Raw genomic sequence first — 15,310 nt, 5'->3', positions numbered from 1 at the left:
TTGAACACAATAGAAAGTCCAAAATAAATTTGTCACATATAAATACACTTGACTTGTGACAAAGATGGCATGGTAAGGCAGTGAGGAAAGATATAGTCTTTTCAATAAATTATGCTGGCTAATCGGGAATTCATATGGAATATTTTCCTCTACTACACGTCATAGAAAGAAATAGCAGTTCCAGGTGTATTACAGATTTTCATGTGGCAGAAAAAAACAACAGAGATTCAGGATAACATAGGAGAATGTCTTCTTGATGTTTGGGATGATTTCTTTAACAAGACATAAATGGCACTAATCAAAGGAAAATTTAATAAATTAGATTACATTAAAATTAAGAACCTCTGTCATATAAAAAATACCATAAATACAAAGAACATTCAAGTCACAGGAAGATTTTTGTATCACAAATAAATAATAATGCATTTGTACAGGACATGTAAGAGTTCCTAGAAATCCATAAGAAAAAGACAGATAACTCAATAGAAAAAATGTGCAAAAGACTAAACAAAAGAAGTAACCAAATGGTCACAAATAGATGAAAAGATACTCATCAGTCATCAGGAATGTATGCTGTATCACAATGAGATACCAGTGCACATTCCCATCAGTATGACTAAATTTGTAAAAAGATTAACAATAATATCTGTTTCTAATGATGTGGAACAACACATTTCTGGTGGGATTTTAAGTTGGTTATAGCCTCTTTGAAAAACTCCTTGGCAGTATCTTCTACCTCTTTGACCCAAAATTCCACTCCTAATTATATATATATATATATATAAATGTGTGTGTGCACATGTACATGTAAATAAAGGTACAGGAATGTTCAGAACAATGTTATTTGTAAAAACCGCAAAATGGAAACAATCAAAATGTTTAATAACAGGAGAAGGAATAACTATGCTGTGACATATTCATGCAATGAAATTTTAAATGACTATTAAAAAATTCTTTTAATCTATTATTTTGCAAGATAACATGAATAAATCTGACACATAATTGACCATAAGAGGCTAGACTTAGTAGTTATACACACATTTGCTTTGTGACACTTATCATGCTCTAACCTTATGACTTGTGCTATTGTATAATTCAATAAAAAGTTTGTCTAGATATAATGGTGGAGTAGGAAACTCCGAAACTCCATCTCTTCACTAAATAAATGATTAAGCTGGAAAAAAAAACAGTGAAAATTAACTTTTCTGAAACTCTGGAATCTAATTTAAAACTTACAGTTACCAGGGGAATTCTTAATGAGAAAAAAAATTTTTTGGTTAGAGAGCATTGTGGCATTTTAACTTATCTGTTTACAACTGCCTTACCTACCTTAGTGGCAGCCATAAAGATGGCACTCCACATTCCTCGTGAAGCTTGTGCATACCAGAGGGAGTGATAAGGACCTTATTCACAAAGTGTTACTATGTTTTTACCTTTCTAGTGTCTCCCTGAAGGATCATCTCAAAGGCTTACCTTTGTATCATCCCTCTAAGAGTTTTCACAAGGTTGAACTAACTTCCCAGTAATGTTGGTTGAAAGCATTTACAGGCAGGTGTAAAGTTACAGATGCCTGATGCAAGGAATGACAGTCAGGCAAGTGTTGGGCATTGAATCATGTCCCACACAAAAGGTGTGCTCAGGCCCCAACCCCTGGTCCTGTGGATGTGAACCCATTTGTATAAATAGGACCTTTGAAGATGTCATTAGTTAAGATTTGCCCAAAGTGAATGAGGGTAGCCTTAATCCAATATGACTGATATCCTCATGAGCAAAGGAAATTGGACATGAAGGGAAAAACCAAGAAGATCTTCCAGAAGCTGGAAATCAAAAGAATCCAGAAGAGAAAGAAGACACTGTCATATGCATTGCCATGTATCAGAAAAGCCGGGGATGAAGGACTGCCAGCAGCAAGCCTCAGAAGACCACAGTCTTCTGAGTCTTCAGGGAAAAAAGCATTGTAAGAGCCAAAAAAAAAAGCTGTTATTTAAGCTACCTCCACTGTATGGTATTTGCTTATGCAACTGGGAAACTAACACATCAAGCAATAGACAGGCCAAAAAGACTAGAAGTCAAAGGAAGGAGATACATTGGGGAGTAAAGACTTTGCAAAGATCCTGCATATACTAGGGATCTAAAAGACTATCATATGTCTGGAGTTGGATGCATGGTCACAAGAGATCTGAGAACACCTCCAGCTTTCACTTCAAGCTGCCCTTTAGGCTCTGCACAAACAGGTAAAGGCTATGCCACAATTGTAAATAGCTTGGTGTTTTTGTTTCCTAGGCTGTTCAAAGCAAATACCATGAAATGGGTCAGGTTAAACATTGGGAATTTATTTGCTCACAGTTTTGAGGCAGGAAAAAAATGTCTAAAGTCATCATCAATGTCATGCTTTCTTCCAAAACATCTACTACCAGTGACCCTTGGCTTCTCTATCATATTGCAAGGCTTTTGATGGCATCTGCTAGTCTCTCCCTTCTCTCCAGGGTTTGTTTATTTCTGCTTTTTTTCTTCTATGGCTTTCTCTCTCTGCTCTGAATTTTTCTCTCTTATAAGGGACTTCTATAATAGGATTCAGACCCATCCTGATTGAGGCATACCACACCTTAACTGAAGCAAACTCCTCAAAAAGTCCTACATACAATGAATTTACATCCACAGGAATGGTTTAGATTTAATAACATTTTTTGGGGGGTACATACAGATTCAAGCCACCATGCCTGGCTAAGTTTCAAAGGAGTCCTCTAAAAACAGAGCCAATCTGAAAATAGCATGTGAGTATTGATTTTCTCTAAGTGTTTAAAGAAATCTCTGTCAAATCATTAGCTGACCACTAAGCTAACATAAGATACTTTAGTGGTCACACATGGCAAAAATAGTGTAGAAAAATCACTAAAAAAAGAGCAACAACCCACAAGAAAATCTGGGAAGGGAGAGGAATCTGATTTCCAGAGTTGCCACATTATACTAATAAAAATGTCCAGTTTTTAACAACAACAACAACAAAAAATGAGGCATGCAAATAAACAAGAATGCATATGGCCCATTTATAGGGAAAAAATGGAAATTAGTGGAAGCTGAAACATTGAACTTGAGATCATCTGTCTTAAATATGCTAAAGGAGCTGGCAGAAACCAGGCCCCCACAAATAGAGAATATCAATAAATAGAAATTACAAAAAGTTACCAAACAGGTATCTTGAGGCTGAAAAATTCAATGATCAAAATGAGAAATTCACAAAAGGTTTTCAACAAGAGATTTGTGCAGACAGAATAGCAAATTGGCTATTTGAAGATAGGTCAATTGAGAAGATCCTGTCTAAGGAACAGAAAATTTAAAAAAAAGAATTACTAAAAATGGACAGTGCTTGAGAGACCTGTGGGATGCCCAGATAGGTGTAACATCCTATGGGAGTTACAGAAAGAGGACAGAGAAAGGATCAGAGAAAATATTTCAAGAAATAATGACTGAAAAATTACCAAATTTGATAAAGGATATAAATCTATATCCAAGAATCTCATCAGACTCCAAGAAGGACAAAAACAAAGAGATCCACATCCAGACACATATTAATCCAACTGACAAAAGACAAAGAATCTTTAAAGCAGCAAGGGAAGAACAACTTTTCATATATGGTTCATTAGAAACCATAAAGGCTAGAAGGAAGTAAAATGACATATTTAAGTGCTGAGTGAATAAAAAATTCTATATCCTGCAAACCAAACCTCCAAAAATGAAAATGGAATCAAGACATTCCCAGATAAACAAAAGCTGAAGGAATTCATTGCTGGTAGACCTGCCTTTCTAGAAACACTAAAGGGAGTGCTTCAGGCTTAAATGAAAAGAAACTAGATAATAAGTTGAAACCATATGAAGAAATGTGGTATGATATGATAGAGATAACTGTATAGGTAAATATAAAAGACAATATTGTATTTTTTGTTTGAAATTCCTTTGCTATATTTAAAAGTCATAAAATTAATTATAAGTTCATATTAATGGGCACACAATGTACAAAGAGGTAACTTCTGACAATAATATATATAAAAGGTGGACAACTGTATAGGAGCATCTTTTGTATACCTTTGAAGTTAAGTTGATATTATTCAAACTAAAATATTTGTTATTTGTAATCCACAGAGTAATTATTTTATAACTGCACTCCTTTTATTAATAACAGCAAAGAAAAATATATAAGATACCATTTGAATTCCCAGTGGCAAAAAAAAAAAAGATAAATTGTGGTATAATCACACAAGGGACTATTATATATTATATGTAGCAATGAAATTAAATGAAATACAGCTGCAGGAAACAAGATGAGTGAATTTTATAAATTTGATATTAAGTGAAAAAAGCAAGTACCTGAAATTTATGTATAACATACCATTTTTACTAAGCTCAAAAATGCAGCAAAATTAAACAATAGGTGGTTTATACATATATTCATGTATATGTTTATATGTGTGCATGTGACAATGTAAAGGAAAGCAGAATAATGATAAAAAAAAATACAGGTTACTTCTTAGGGGAAAGGAGGCAAGGAGAGAGGCAGGCAGATGGGATGGAGAGTAGCACATATGTAGAGGCAAGTTTTTAGTAATGTTAATTCTAACAGTTCACACAATTTCAATATGTTATATAAATCAAATGTATGTTACATATATTGTTCTTTGCATCTCAAATGTTGTATGTTAAAAATAAAATAGAATTCAAGTTGTTAGGGTCTAGAGACTTTCAGACCAGCATCCTGCAGGATTTTTCTATAATAAAGCATTTTTCTCATTATTATAAGTTATAGTACCTATCATGTTGTGTTGAAATTGAGACAATTTATACCTTCTTTTTCAATTCATTTGCCTTTTATTTCTCTTTCTTCCCCTAAATAGTAAATAGTATTTCTGACATGATGTTGAATAAGAATGATGAGTGAGCATATTTACCTTGGGGAAAAAGTAGTCTTTCACCATTATATTCATTGTCAGCTGTAGGTTGTTCCTGGATTCCTTTAGCAGGTTGAAGATGTTTACTTCTTTTCCTAGTTTGCAAAGTTTTTTTTTCATTAATAGATGTAGAGTTTTGGTTGAATGTTTTTTGTGTTTTTTTTGGCATCTAGTGAGATGATCATATGACTCTTCTTCCTTAATCTGTCAATATGGTGTATTACATTGATTTTTTTAATGCTCAACTGACCTCGTATTTCTGGATAAACCCTGATTTGTCACAACATATTATCTTTTCTGTATATTGCTCCATTTAATTTGCTAATATTTTATTGAGGATTTTTACCTCTATGCTCATGGGGAATATTGACTTTTCTTTTTTTTGTAATGTCTTTGGTTTGGTGTCAGGAAAATTCTGACTTCATAAAAGGTGTTGGGAAGTATTCTGTCTTTTTTTATTTTCTAAATGAGATTTTATAGAATTGGACATCAGGTTATTACTTCCAAATATTGATTCTACTCTAGGTTTAAGGATTTCCTTTTTCTATTTTGAAGCTTAACTTTAACTTAACTATGATATTCATTTCAAATTTATTTTAATATAATCAAAATTAACCCAGTCATCTTTTTCTCTGAGGATAAACAATTTTACATAAAAAATGTATTGCTCATTTTCCACAGGTCAGTTATCATTATTCTCTATTACACATAACATCTTGTTGCCATAAAATCCAAGGAATTCTTATTTTTTCTCTAAATTTAGATTTAGTATATTGTTTAAAAAATAAACCATTTGAGCTTAAAAATGGTTTATCATATATTAGTTTTCATTGGATTGTTTTGTTTTGTTTTGTTTTTAGGAGGCACTTGGGCTATGAGCCCAGGACCTTGTACATCTAAAGCAGGTGCTCAACCACTGAGCTATACCTGCTCCACAAGATTTGGTATATTTTAATAAAATTTTAAAAACAGAACTCAGGTTTTTGTACTTTCAGGGTGATTATGAGTTTTATTTACTATCCTTTAATTAATGCTAATTTATTTTTCATCTAGTCATGCAGATGGATCAATAAAATTTTGGGATGCTTCTGCAAGTAAGTTTTAAATTTCTCTATGTATAACAGAAAATACTTTATTGATATCTATTCATAACGGTCCACCACTTTTTAATTTCAGCACTTAACATTTCAAATAAATCTTTAACACATGTCTGGCTGTGTTGCAAAAATCTATTTTCAATATTCTTAAATGAGTTTAGATATTATCTCTACTGTAGTTTTCTTCTATAATATGAAACCAGCAAGATTGTCACTATTTATCAGCAGCCCACTATATTTTCAAGGATATGGTGTATTGGAAACATACTAAACTTTGTCAGATTAACTGTGTTCAAGGAATTTCCTTTACCTCCTAGCTGTGTAGTTTTGCACAAATTCTTGTATTCCTCTAGTCTACTTTTCTTCCCCTCTTGTCTATCAAATCCTCTGAGGATTAAAAGAAATGATTTGATAAATGTAAAAATTCTTTTTAAATTCTTAAGAACTGTGTAATTTAAAAATAAATAAGGTATTCTTCTCAGTGTTGAAGTACATGTAAAGATATTTAAGACTTGATTATACTCATAGTCCTCAGAAAACCTACAGTCACTAAAAAAGATTAAGGACTTTACATATATAACTACAGGGCAAACAAATCTGATAAGAATTCTAAATGTGAAACAACCCAATTCTATTTATTATTAGGGAAAAAAGAAATTTATTTGGACCAGGTATATACAGGAAGGGTATTTCGATGGGGATTACATGTAATATGAACTTTAGAGGATACGATTTTGACAGGAATTGAAGCAGAAAAACAAGTGGGCAATGACTCTTAGTTTTGGAGAGTGAGTAACCTGGAATATGTATATAATTCTTTTGGAAGTAAGGAATTCAGGAGTGCTTTGGAAGTTTGAGTTTTATGGTGATACCAGGAAATCCAAGTGAACGTGTTCAGCAGGTAAGGAAAAGAGTCAGGAATGGAAACTAATAAAGAAGCGGCATAAAAGTGAAATTTGAAGTCTTAGGAGATGAAAGTTTCTAAGGAAGACTATAATAAACAGAAAAGCAGAGGGAAATACCCTTAGTCCACAGCTAAAGGCCCTCAGGAACCAATCAGAACATCAGTGAGAAAAAAGATGAAAAGATGTAAAGCCATGAATTTGAGACCCATTTCTTATCTCACACAGTAAAGAACAAGTGCTCAGAGAGAAATTCCAAAGGACAACAGATTTTCTTTTGATGATTCATTTCTGATTTTATTTGAGTTTGTTCCTGGAACAAAATTAACTGCAGAATTGCCAATGCTCCTTTCCCACTACCTCAAACTCTTTAGCTTCTAAAATGTGACAGGACATTTTAACACTCTAATTATTATAATGCGTGAGGAATATTTTAGAAGTTAGGTTTTTAAAATAAAAAAATATTTTATCACATTCACAACACAAATTGCAAAGGTTTTCAGTATGTTTACTGTTTTTACTGTTTTTACAGTAATCAAATATAAGGTTATATCTCCAATGTAATGGATATCATTGAAGAAATATTACTCAGTTTGCTAATTTTGTTTTCTATATCATTGATGCAGGAAGTGATGTTATATTGAATTTGAATAATTGAGTTTATGTTTTATGTCTTAGTTATCTATTTCTGAATAACAAATTACCAAAATTTAGCAGATTAAAACAACACCCATATACTATCTCACAGTTTCTGTGGGTCAGAAGTCCAGCTATAACTGAGTGGATCCTTTACTCAGAGTCTCACAAGGCTGTAGTCAAAGTGTCCATCAGGACCACAGTTTCATCTGAGGCTCAGAATCTTTTCCAAGCTCACATGGTTGTTGATATAATTCATTTTCTTGAAGCTTTAAAACTCCTGGTGGCTTGTTTCTTCAAGGCCAAGCCAGAGAATATCTCTCTAACATCTAATCCCTCCTTTAAAGGGCTTCTCTTAATAGGTCAAGCCCATTAAGGATAATGTCTGTTTTGACAATTAGAGTTAAATAGGGATCTTAAATACATTTGTGAAATACTTTTATTTTAGTCATATAATGTAACATAATCATGGAGTTGATAGCCCATCTGACCCCAAAAACTAGGCCACAACACCAATACAATGCCTTGCCCGTTTAAATACTTTAGTTTGACATAATTTCAGGTTTACAGAAAACTTTAGAAAATATTACTTGGAAGTCCTGTATATCCTTTAATAAGATGTTAACCCAAATGTTAACATATTATTACATTTGTTCTCTCTCCCTCTCTTTCCTTTAATCCCTTTCTCCCCCTCTCTATTTATACATATGTAGATTCAAATATATAAGCTTTTCTTGTACCATTTGAGAGTAAGTTTCAGACATGATGCTCCTCTAACATTGCATATCCCTAAATACTTAAGTGTGTGTTTTGTGCACATTAGGACATTATTTTACATAACCCAAGTACAGTTATCAAAATCAGGAGATTAACATTAATATAAAATTTTATCTATTAAGCAGATTTTGTTCACTTTCATCAATTGTTTCAATAATATCTTTATAATAAAAGAAAATCCAGGATCATTTGTTTACTTGTCAGTCTCTTGAGTTTTCTTTAATCTGGAACAATTCCTGAGTCTTTATTTAATGACATTGATATTTTTTAGTTCAGGTCACTTATTTTATAGAATGCCTTTTAATTTGGGTTAGTCTGATGTTTCTCATAATTAGATTCAAATTATGCACTTTGGCAGGAATATTCTCTGGCTTGGCCTTGAAGAAATAATGTATTTTCTTCAGTTGCAGTGCTCACTTTTAATGGTCAATTAATGTTTGTTGAATTGAGTTGACCTAATATCTGATGATAAAACATAAAGGAACCTTAGACAAATTTTCCCCTGATATTTATAAGAATATACTTTGAGGTCAGTCTCCACATTTGAGAAAATATTTTGCTATGCTATTACCAAATGTTTAATTTGTGTGTAGGCACAAAAACTACTAATGATAAAGAATCAGTCCTCTAGCAAATATCATGGATAATACAGAAAGTCTTCATGGGCCAATGGATAGCTAACCACCAGGGAATAACTGCTATATTTAAGCATTGGACTAACGATAACACATCTTACATATTAAAGCAGTTTTAGCCCCAGAAATGCCCTAAGAATTTTGTTTAAATTCTAGGGACCATGAATGAATGACAATGAGAAGTTATTTAAAATTCCACATTCATTGTTAAAATTACTGAAGACAATAATTATCATAGATTTTAGCTAATATTTTGTTTGATTCTGGTATTTTATTTAATGTATGGCCAATAATCCAGTTTAGAAAGATTTACTCAGTTTATTTATCATTAAAAAAATAACAGCCTAAAATGACAAAAACATTTCTCAGTAAAATCTGACCTTATTAAATAGGCACTATCCCAGCTCTAGAACTCCCTAATTGTTTAAAGCTTTCTCAGGGATCCTTTGTCAAATCAAAACTTTTTAATAGGGGAGTCATGAGCAGGTTCCCAAATGGAAAAACATCCCCCCAAATAAATAATCCTGAAAACAGTTCACAATCTAAAGTTTTGTGAGATTTTAACTAATCCTTTCCTAACACAGAACCCCTCAGAAAAGATCCTTTCTAAAATAAGTACAGGTCCTTGGACTCCCAATATTGCCAGCTGGTAAATTACGAATGTTTCTCATCCAAAGAAGTGTCTAAAGATTTGTTGAGGGGATCAGTCCTCTGGGAATAGCACTAACCTATCATCAAGCAATCAAAGGGAAAATTTATGAAAAAGGATTGAACAGGTTTCCCCTAGGAGAGAATTAAGGTGAGTGTTTCCATTGTCAACTTTCTGAACCCCAATGTTTCATCAATAAATGAGAGTAAAAATACCCACTTCATGGAAATTTTTGAAAATCACATGAGACAAGGCATGCAAAGTACTTACATTTTCCTTGGTTCATAGTGTAAATTCAATGCCTGTTCATTTCTTCCCTCTACTCTCCCTCCAGGTAAACTATACTGATATAATAGCATGACATTGAATACTTAGTAGTTAAAAAAGTAATTTATCTTTTCTACTTGCATTTTACCTTTATAGTGTAACAAATATATTGAAAAAGTTTTTGCAACATATAAGAATTAAGTTCAATTTAGAAAATAACTATGCTTCAATATTTTATAGTAACTCTGCAGATGCTGTACAAGTTAAAAACTTCAAAAGTGTTTGAAAAACAGAAGGTAGGAGAAGGGAAACAAACATGTGAAATTGTGGAGGAGGATCCATATGCCATACAAATGATTTACTGGTGTCCAGAGAGCAGAGTATTCTGTGTGTCAGGAGTCTCTGCATATGTCATCATTTATAAATTCAGCAGACATGAAATTACAACAGAAATAGTGGTAAGTCATTTAAAATTGAACTTTTACATTTTTAGTTATTAAAAGAAAATTTTTCTCATAGATTTTGGCAAGTACTTGGTGTAGTTTTAAGCCATCAAGTCTCTATTATGTGACTCTAATATGTGACTCTAGTATAATTCAGTTCATATTGTTATATAAACTCAATATTATTAAATAAGATGAATTATACCTATAAGTTTTATATGGGCATTTATTACTTTATTTTATGTACAAATGTCAATCCACGCCTCCAGATGGCTCCCTCTTTGCATCTGCTCATTGTGTCTGCTCATCTTCTTTAAGAGACACTGGGAACCAAACCCGGGGCTTCCCATGTGGGAGGCAGGTACCCAACCACTCGAGCCACATCTTCTCCCTACTCATTGGATCAGCGCATTGTGTCAGCTTGGTGCGCAAATGTCAGTTTAATGCAGGCTTTGTTCTATACCTTTATATCTTTATTAAATTTTTAACAGTCTATCTGATTTGTATTTTCTTGTCAACTAATTGCCGATAATGATTATTTCTCAACTAGACAAAGTTATTTTAAATTATTTTCTATATGGTAACATTTTTTATGGTAGAAATAATAAGTGGGCTGCTACCCAATCTTAAATTTTGAACTAATGAGGTTATTTGATTATCCAAAATAATGATCCTCTTATGGGATAAGTTAAATCTAAATTAAAGTATGTATAGATAATTGGCCTTCTCTACCTAATTCATTTTACCAAAATATAAAAGATTTTTGACTATAGGCCTCTGTATAACTTTTTTTATCTTAACAGCTAATATTAAGTATCAACTTTTTATTGTATATTAGCTAAAAGTCCAGACTTTGGAGTCAGATAAACCTTGGTATTTAATTCTGGCTTTACCATTGGATATCTGTGTGACTCTGAGAAAGTCACAGACTAGCTAGTCAGTAGTAGAGCTTGGGTAAAATTCAGTTTTAACACCTATATAAAATTTCCTATTAAAATAAAATGGAAAATAAAAACTTGGAAATAATACCAATTTCATAGGATTTTTATAAGAATTAAATATACTCAGCATAGTGTCTAAGCATAGTTAAACACTCAATAATCGGTCATTGTTATTGTCAGGAGAGGGTTATTTTTGTAGTTTTAAAGTAATTGTGGCAATGATTTTATAATATGCTTTATTCATCACCCCATAATATTGTTTTCCCATAAGCAATTGTTTTCAATCTCAAAAATTCTTATTTTGACATTGTAAAGTAAATATTTGTTATAAAATCTGTTTTAAAGTATTTAATGCAGTCATAAGGAGATAAACCATTTTTATTTTTAAAATGTTTTTGGATCCTTTTTGTTCCTACAGAATTACCATATGCCTTTCATTAATTCTGACTAAGTTGATGAAATAAGACCTAAGCTAAAGAAACAAAAAATAGATTTTCTTTTGATAAATTTGTATTGAATTAAACCAATCAAGTCAAAATGTAATAAAAGTATTTTTTAAACTATAATGCCTGTACAAATAATGATTTCCAATATATAAACATATATACACACACATTTAGCAGAGGAAGTGTGTATATATATATATATGCATACACACATATGTACGCATACATGATATACACTTACATGAGTGTAATTTCTTCAATTGAAATAGGCATGACCAATTTCAAAATGGTATATGCATTTTATATTTTTCATATACCAAATTGTAATTTATTATACTTTATCTCAGAGAATATTTATTATATTAAACTGTATCTTCACAGGGACTATTTTTCTTAAAATCCTGAAGAGTTAAAGAAATATTTTATGTTTTATGCAATGCCATATAATTCACTACTTCAGTTTGGGATAGTTCTCAATTTTATATTGAATTTATTCATCTGAAAAAAACTTAAATAATTACTACAAAATTTATCAGATGTTTTAGTGTGATTATTTATTATGATTTAGATTAAATAAGCACTTACTTTTTTGTTTTCTTAAGTCATTGGAAGTACGGCTTCAGTATGATGTTGAAGATATTATTACACCTGAACCAGAAACAAGTCCCCCGTTTCCAGATCTCTCATCCCAGCTTCCTTCAAGGAGTCTTTCCGGGAGCACTAACACTGTGGCTAGTGAAGGAATAACAAGGGACAGTATCCCGTGCCTCAAGTAAGAGATGCTATCTGATTTTTAAACAAATTTACATATTAATAATATAATTTTATGTCTGTGTACCAAATAAAATCACTTTTCTCTCTTGTCAAGTGATCTATAATCTAGCAAGGGCATCATGGTCTTTTCTTCAAAGGTCTATGAAGAGGGTAAAATATTTTTATCCTTCACTTACTTATTCATATTTTTTCTTCCAAGGGCAACCTTAAAGAAACATGACTTTAATAGAACGGAAAAAAATTGGCAGGGCAGAAACTTGGTCACTTGTTGGTATTTTCAAATTGACAGAATATGTTTAGAGAATATCTTCAGCCAATTTCAGAATCGAAAAGAAAACCATGTTTACTTACTACATTTGGAGAGTACAATGTTAGAATAAAAGGATTTCTGTCGTGATTGATAGGCTATTGCATGTTATTTCTTTCTCTTTTTTAACTAATGCTATTTGATAATCTGTGTTCTCTCAAAATATCTTAACAAATTTCTTGTCATAATCAAATAAAGCTTAAGTTACTCAAGCCATAGAAATATTTGTCTGAATTGTTTGTATGCTCTTTGGTAATAGGGTATAAAAGAATGCAATTCCCTTAAATTACTACTCATTGCTTTATACAGTCAAACCTGATGTTTCTAGAGTTAGTCAGTGGGAAAACTGAGCCTAAATGGGGAATTTCTCTGACCCCCATGTGAAAATATCTGAATCTGCTACTCAACAATTTTGGACAGCTAATTTTCTCACATCTATTAAAAATTTTAGGGATAAGATTTCAGGAGCCAAAATCAGTTTCCAGTTAGCAGTTGCTATCCTTGATAATGGTCATCTATTCCCATCCCCTCCCCTACAACTTTTCTTATGAAGTAAAAAGAAGAAATATAAGCATGCATTATTAGGAAGAAAATCTACAAGGAGGAAACATCATAAAATTTTAGCCCCATTAACCCTTTTATAATGTATAATTTCTTATATTTAATTTTCGTTTAATTGATTTTGCTTCATTTAATTGATTTCTGTTGACTCATGCTTTGCTCAATTATATGTTGACATTCATCCCTAAAATACCTTTCTGTGCTGCATTTATACTTCCATATACCTTAGATAATGAGTACTTGTTTCAACTAATCAACTGTTCATTTTTTACAATACTGTAATTCTTATCAATATACATATGTTTGTGCAGTTTTTGACTATTTTATTACCTTTGTGCTTCCTAGTATATAAAATTGGTAATCATCTTAGGCCTCATTGAGAAGATGAGAGTAAAACAAAAACTTGAAGGAGGTAAGGAGATTAGCCAAATTAATATCTGGTAGAAGAGCATTCCAGGCAGAAGGACCAGCTAGATCAAAGTCTCTGAAGTGCCTGGTGTGTTTGAAAAATAGTAATAAGGCCAGTGTAGCTAGAGCAAAGGGAGCAAGTAAAGAGCAGGGAAGGAGAGGTGGAGAGCTGTAGGAGATAGTCAGATGTTCTGGAAAGCCAGATCATGTTGGATCTTGTAGGACATTGTAAGGACCTTGGCTTTTATTCTGAATTAAATGGGGAGTCATTGAAGGGTTTTGAACAGAGAAATGACAGGATCAGACTTAAATTTTAAATGGATTGCTGTGGTAGCTGAATTCAAAATGGGTTTTGGAATAGAAGAGAAGGGTAAAAGTTGGAAGACCAGTGAAGAGGCTATTGAGGTAAATTAGAGATGATGTTACAGGATGCCATAGCTAGCAAATAAATACAGGTACCCAGTTAAATTTGAATTTCAGGTAAGCAATGAACATTTTTTTCATCTAATTATGCCACAAATATTACATGGGACATACTTATCTTTAAGGAATTATTTATTGGTTATCTGAAATTAAAATTAAATTGTGCCTCCTATATTGTTATTTGGTCACTATAACTAGGATGGTAGCAGTAGAGAAGTAAAAAGTGATCAGATTCTGGGGATATTTTGATGTCGGCATAACTATCATTTGATAATATTTTGGATGTGAGGTATAAGAGAAGGATAACTGAAGGATGACTTTGAGGCTTTTTAATTGAATAACTGGAACACTGGAAGTTGCTATCATCTGGAATAAAGAAGGCTGCAGTTAGAGTAGGTAGGGAAGGAAAGAGCAGGAATTCAAGTTTTGAGTATGTTTAAGCTAGGTGGTAGTTTAATGGTAATTTTTAAATTATTATGATTTGTAGCTTACATATATGTAATAAAATTATATAAGGAAAATAATCAGTGAAAAAAGTAAGACAGGGGAACAAATGGAAGCAAATGTCACTGTACATACAGGACAGCAGATCTTACAGTGATGAAATGCAAAATGTCATAAAATTTTTAAAAAATATTTTTTCTGTTTTTTACACAAATTATTTTTATTTTTATTTTTAAAAATATTTTGGTATTTTCTTATTTTTAAAACTATCATTATTTCATTTTCTTATTAATTGTATTTGGCTATTTTATTGGCTTCATTTTTGAAGAAGTATTGGATCATAGACAAGTTACAACTGTGGCAGGGGAGGATCATTAATGTGGGGTGTCAGTGATGGGGGACACATGGGAGGAAGCTCACCTGGGTATACGTGTAAGTTATATAAATGTGTTCAGATGTTCATGGGGCCTTGTAATGGTGAAGAGTCACACAATAAATGAAGGAATAGCCAATTCCCATCCTGGGGAGTTCTGCCATATTCTCTAATGGAACAGCTAGAATCCTCTGAGTACAGGAGCAATGATTAGTGAAGAAGGATGGTCCATTGATGGGCCCTTGATATTGATGACTGTGCTTACTCTTGAATTGAAACTTAGC

General features: G+C 32.2%; 1 protein-coding gene across 21 annotated transcripts in view; it reads left to right on the top strand.

The window, feature by feature from the left end:
- STXBP5L (syntaxin binding protein 5L) overlaps nucleotides 1-15,310 on the top strand; it is a 441,734-nt gene that overhangs the window by 294,776 nt on the left and 131,648 nt on the right. For all 21 annotated transcript variants that reach the window (XR_011648662.1, XR_011648664.1, XR_011648663.1 and 18 more), the window contains exons 15-17: nucleotides 5,997-6,037; nucleotides 10,147-10,364; nucleotides 12,339-12,508. Coding sequence is in view for 18 of the 21 variants with exons in the window: in XM_071214767.1 (XP_071070868.1) it covers nucleotides 5,997-6,037; nucleotides 10,147-10,364; nucleotides 12,339-12,508 (429 nt within the window). In the remaining 3 variants the exon portion in view is untranslated. The remainder of the gene's footprint in view (nucleotides 1-5,996; nucleotides 6,038-10,146; nucleotides 10,365-12,338; nucleotides 12,509-15,310) is intronic.

The sequence above is a fragment of the Dasypus novemcinctus genome, chromosome 4 (assembly GCF_030445035.2).
Source record: "Dasypus novemcinctus isolate mDasNov1 chromosome 4, mDasNov1.1.hap2, whole genome shotgun sequence".
NCBI lineage: Eukaryota > Metazoa > Chordata > Mammalia > Cingulata > Dasypodidae > Dasypus > Dasypus novemcinctus.
The sequence above is the reverse complement of the archived record's forward strand: the minus strand, read 5'-3'. Positions and strand labels throughout refer to the sequence as shown.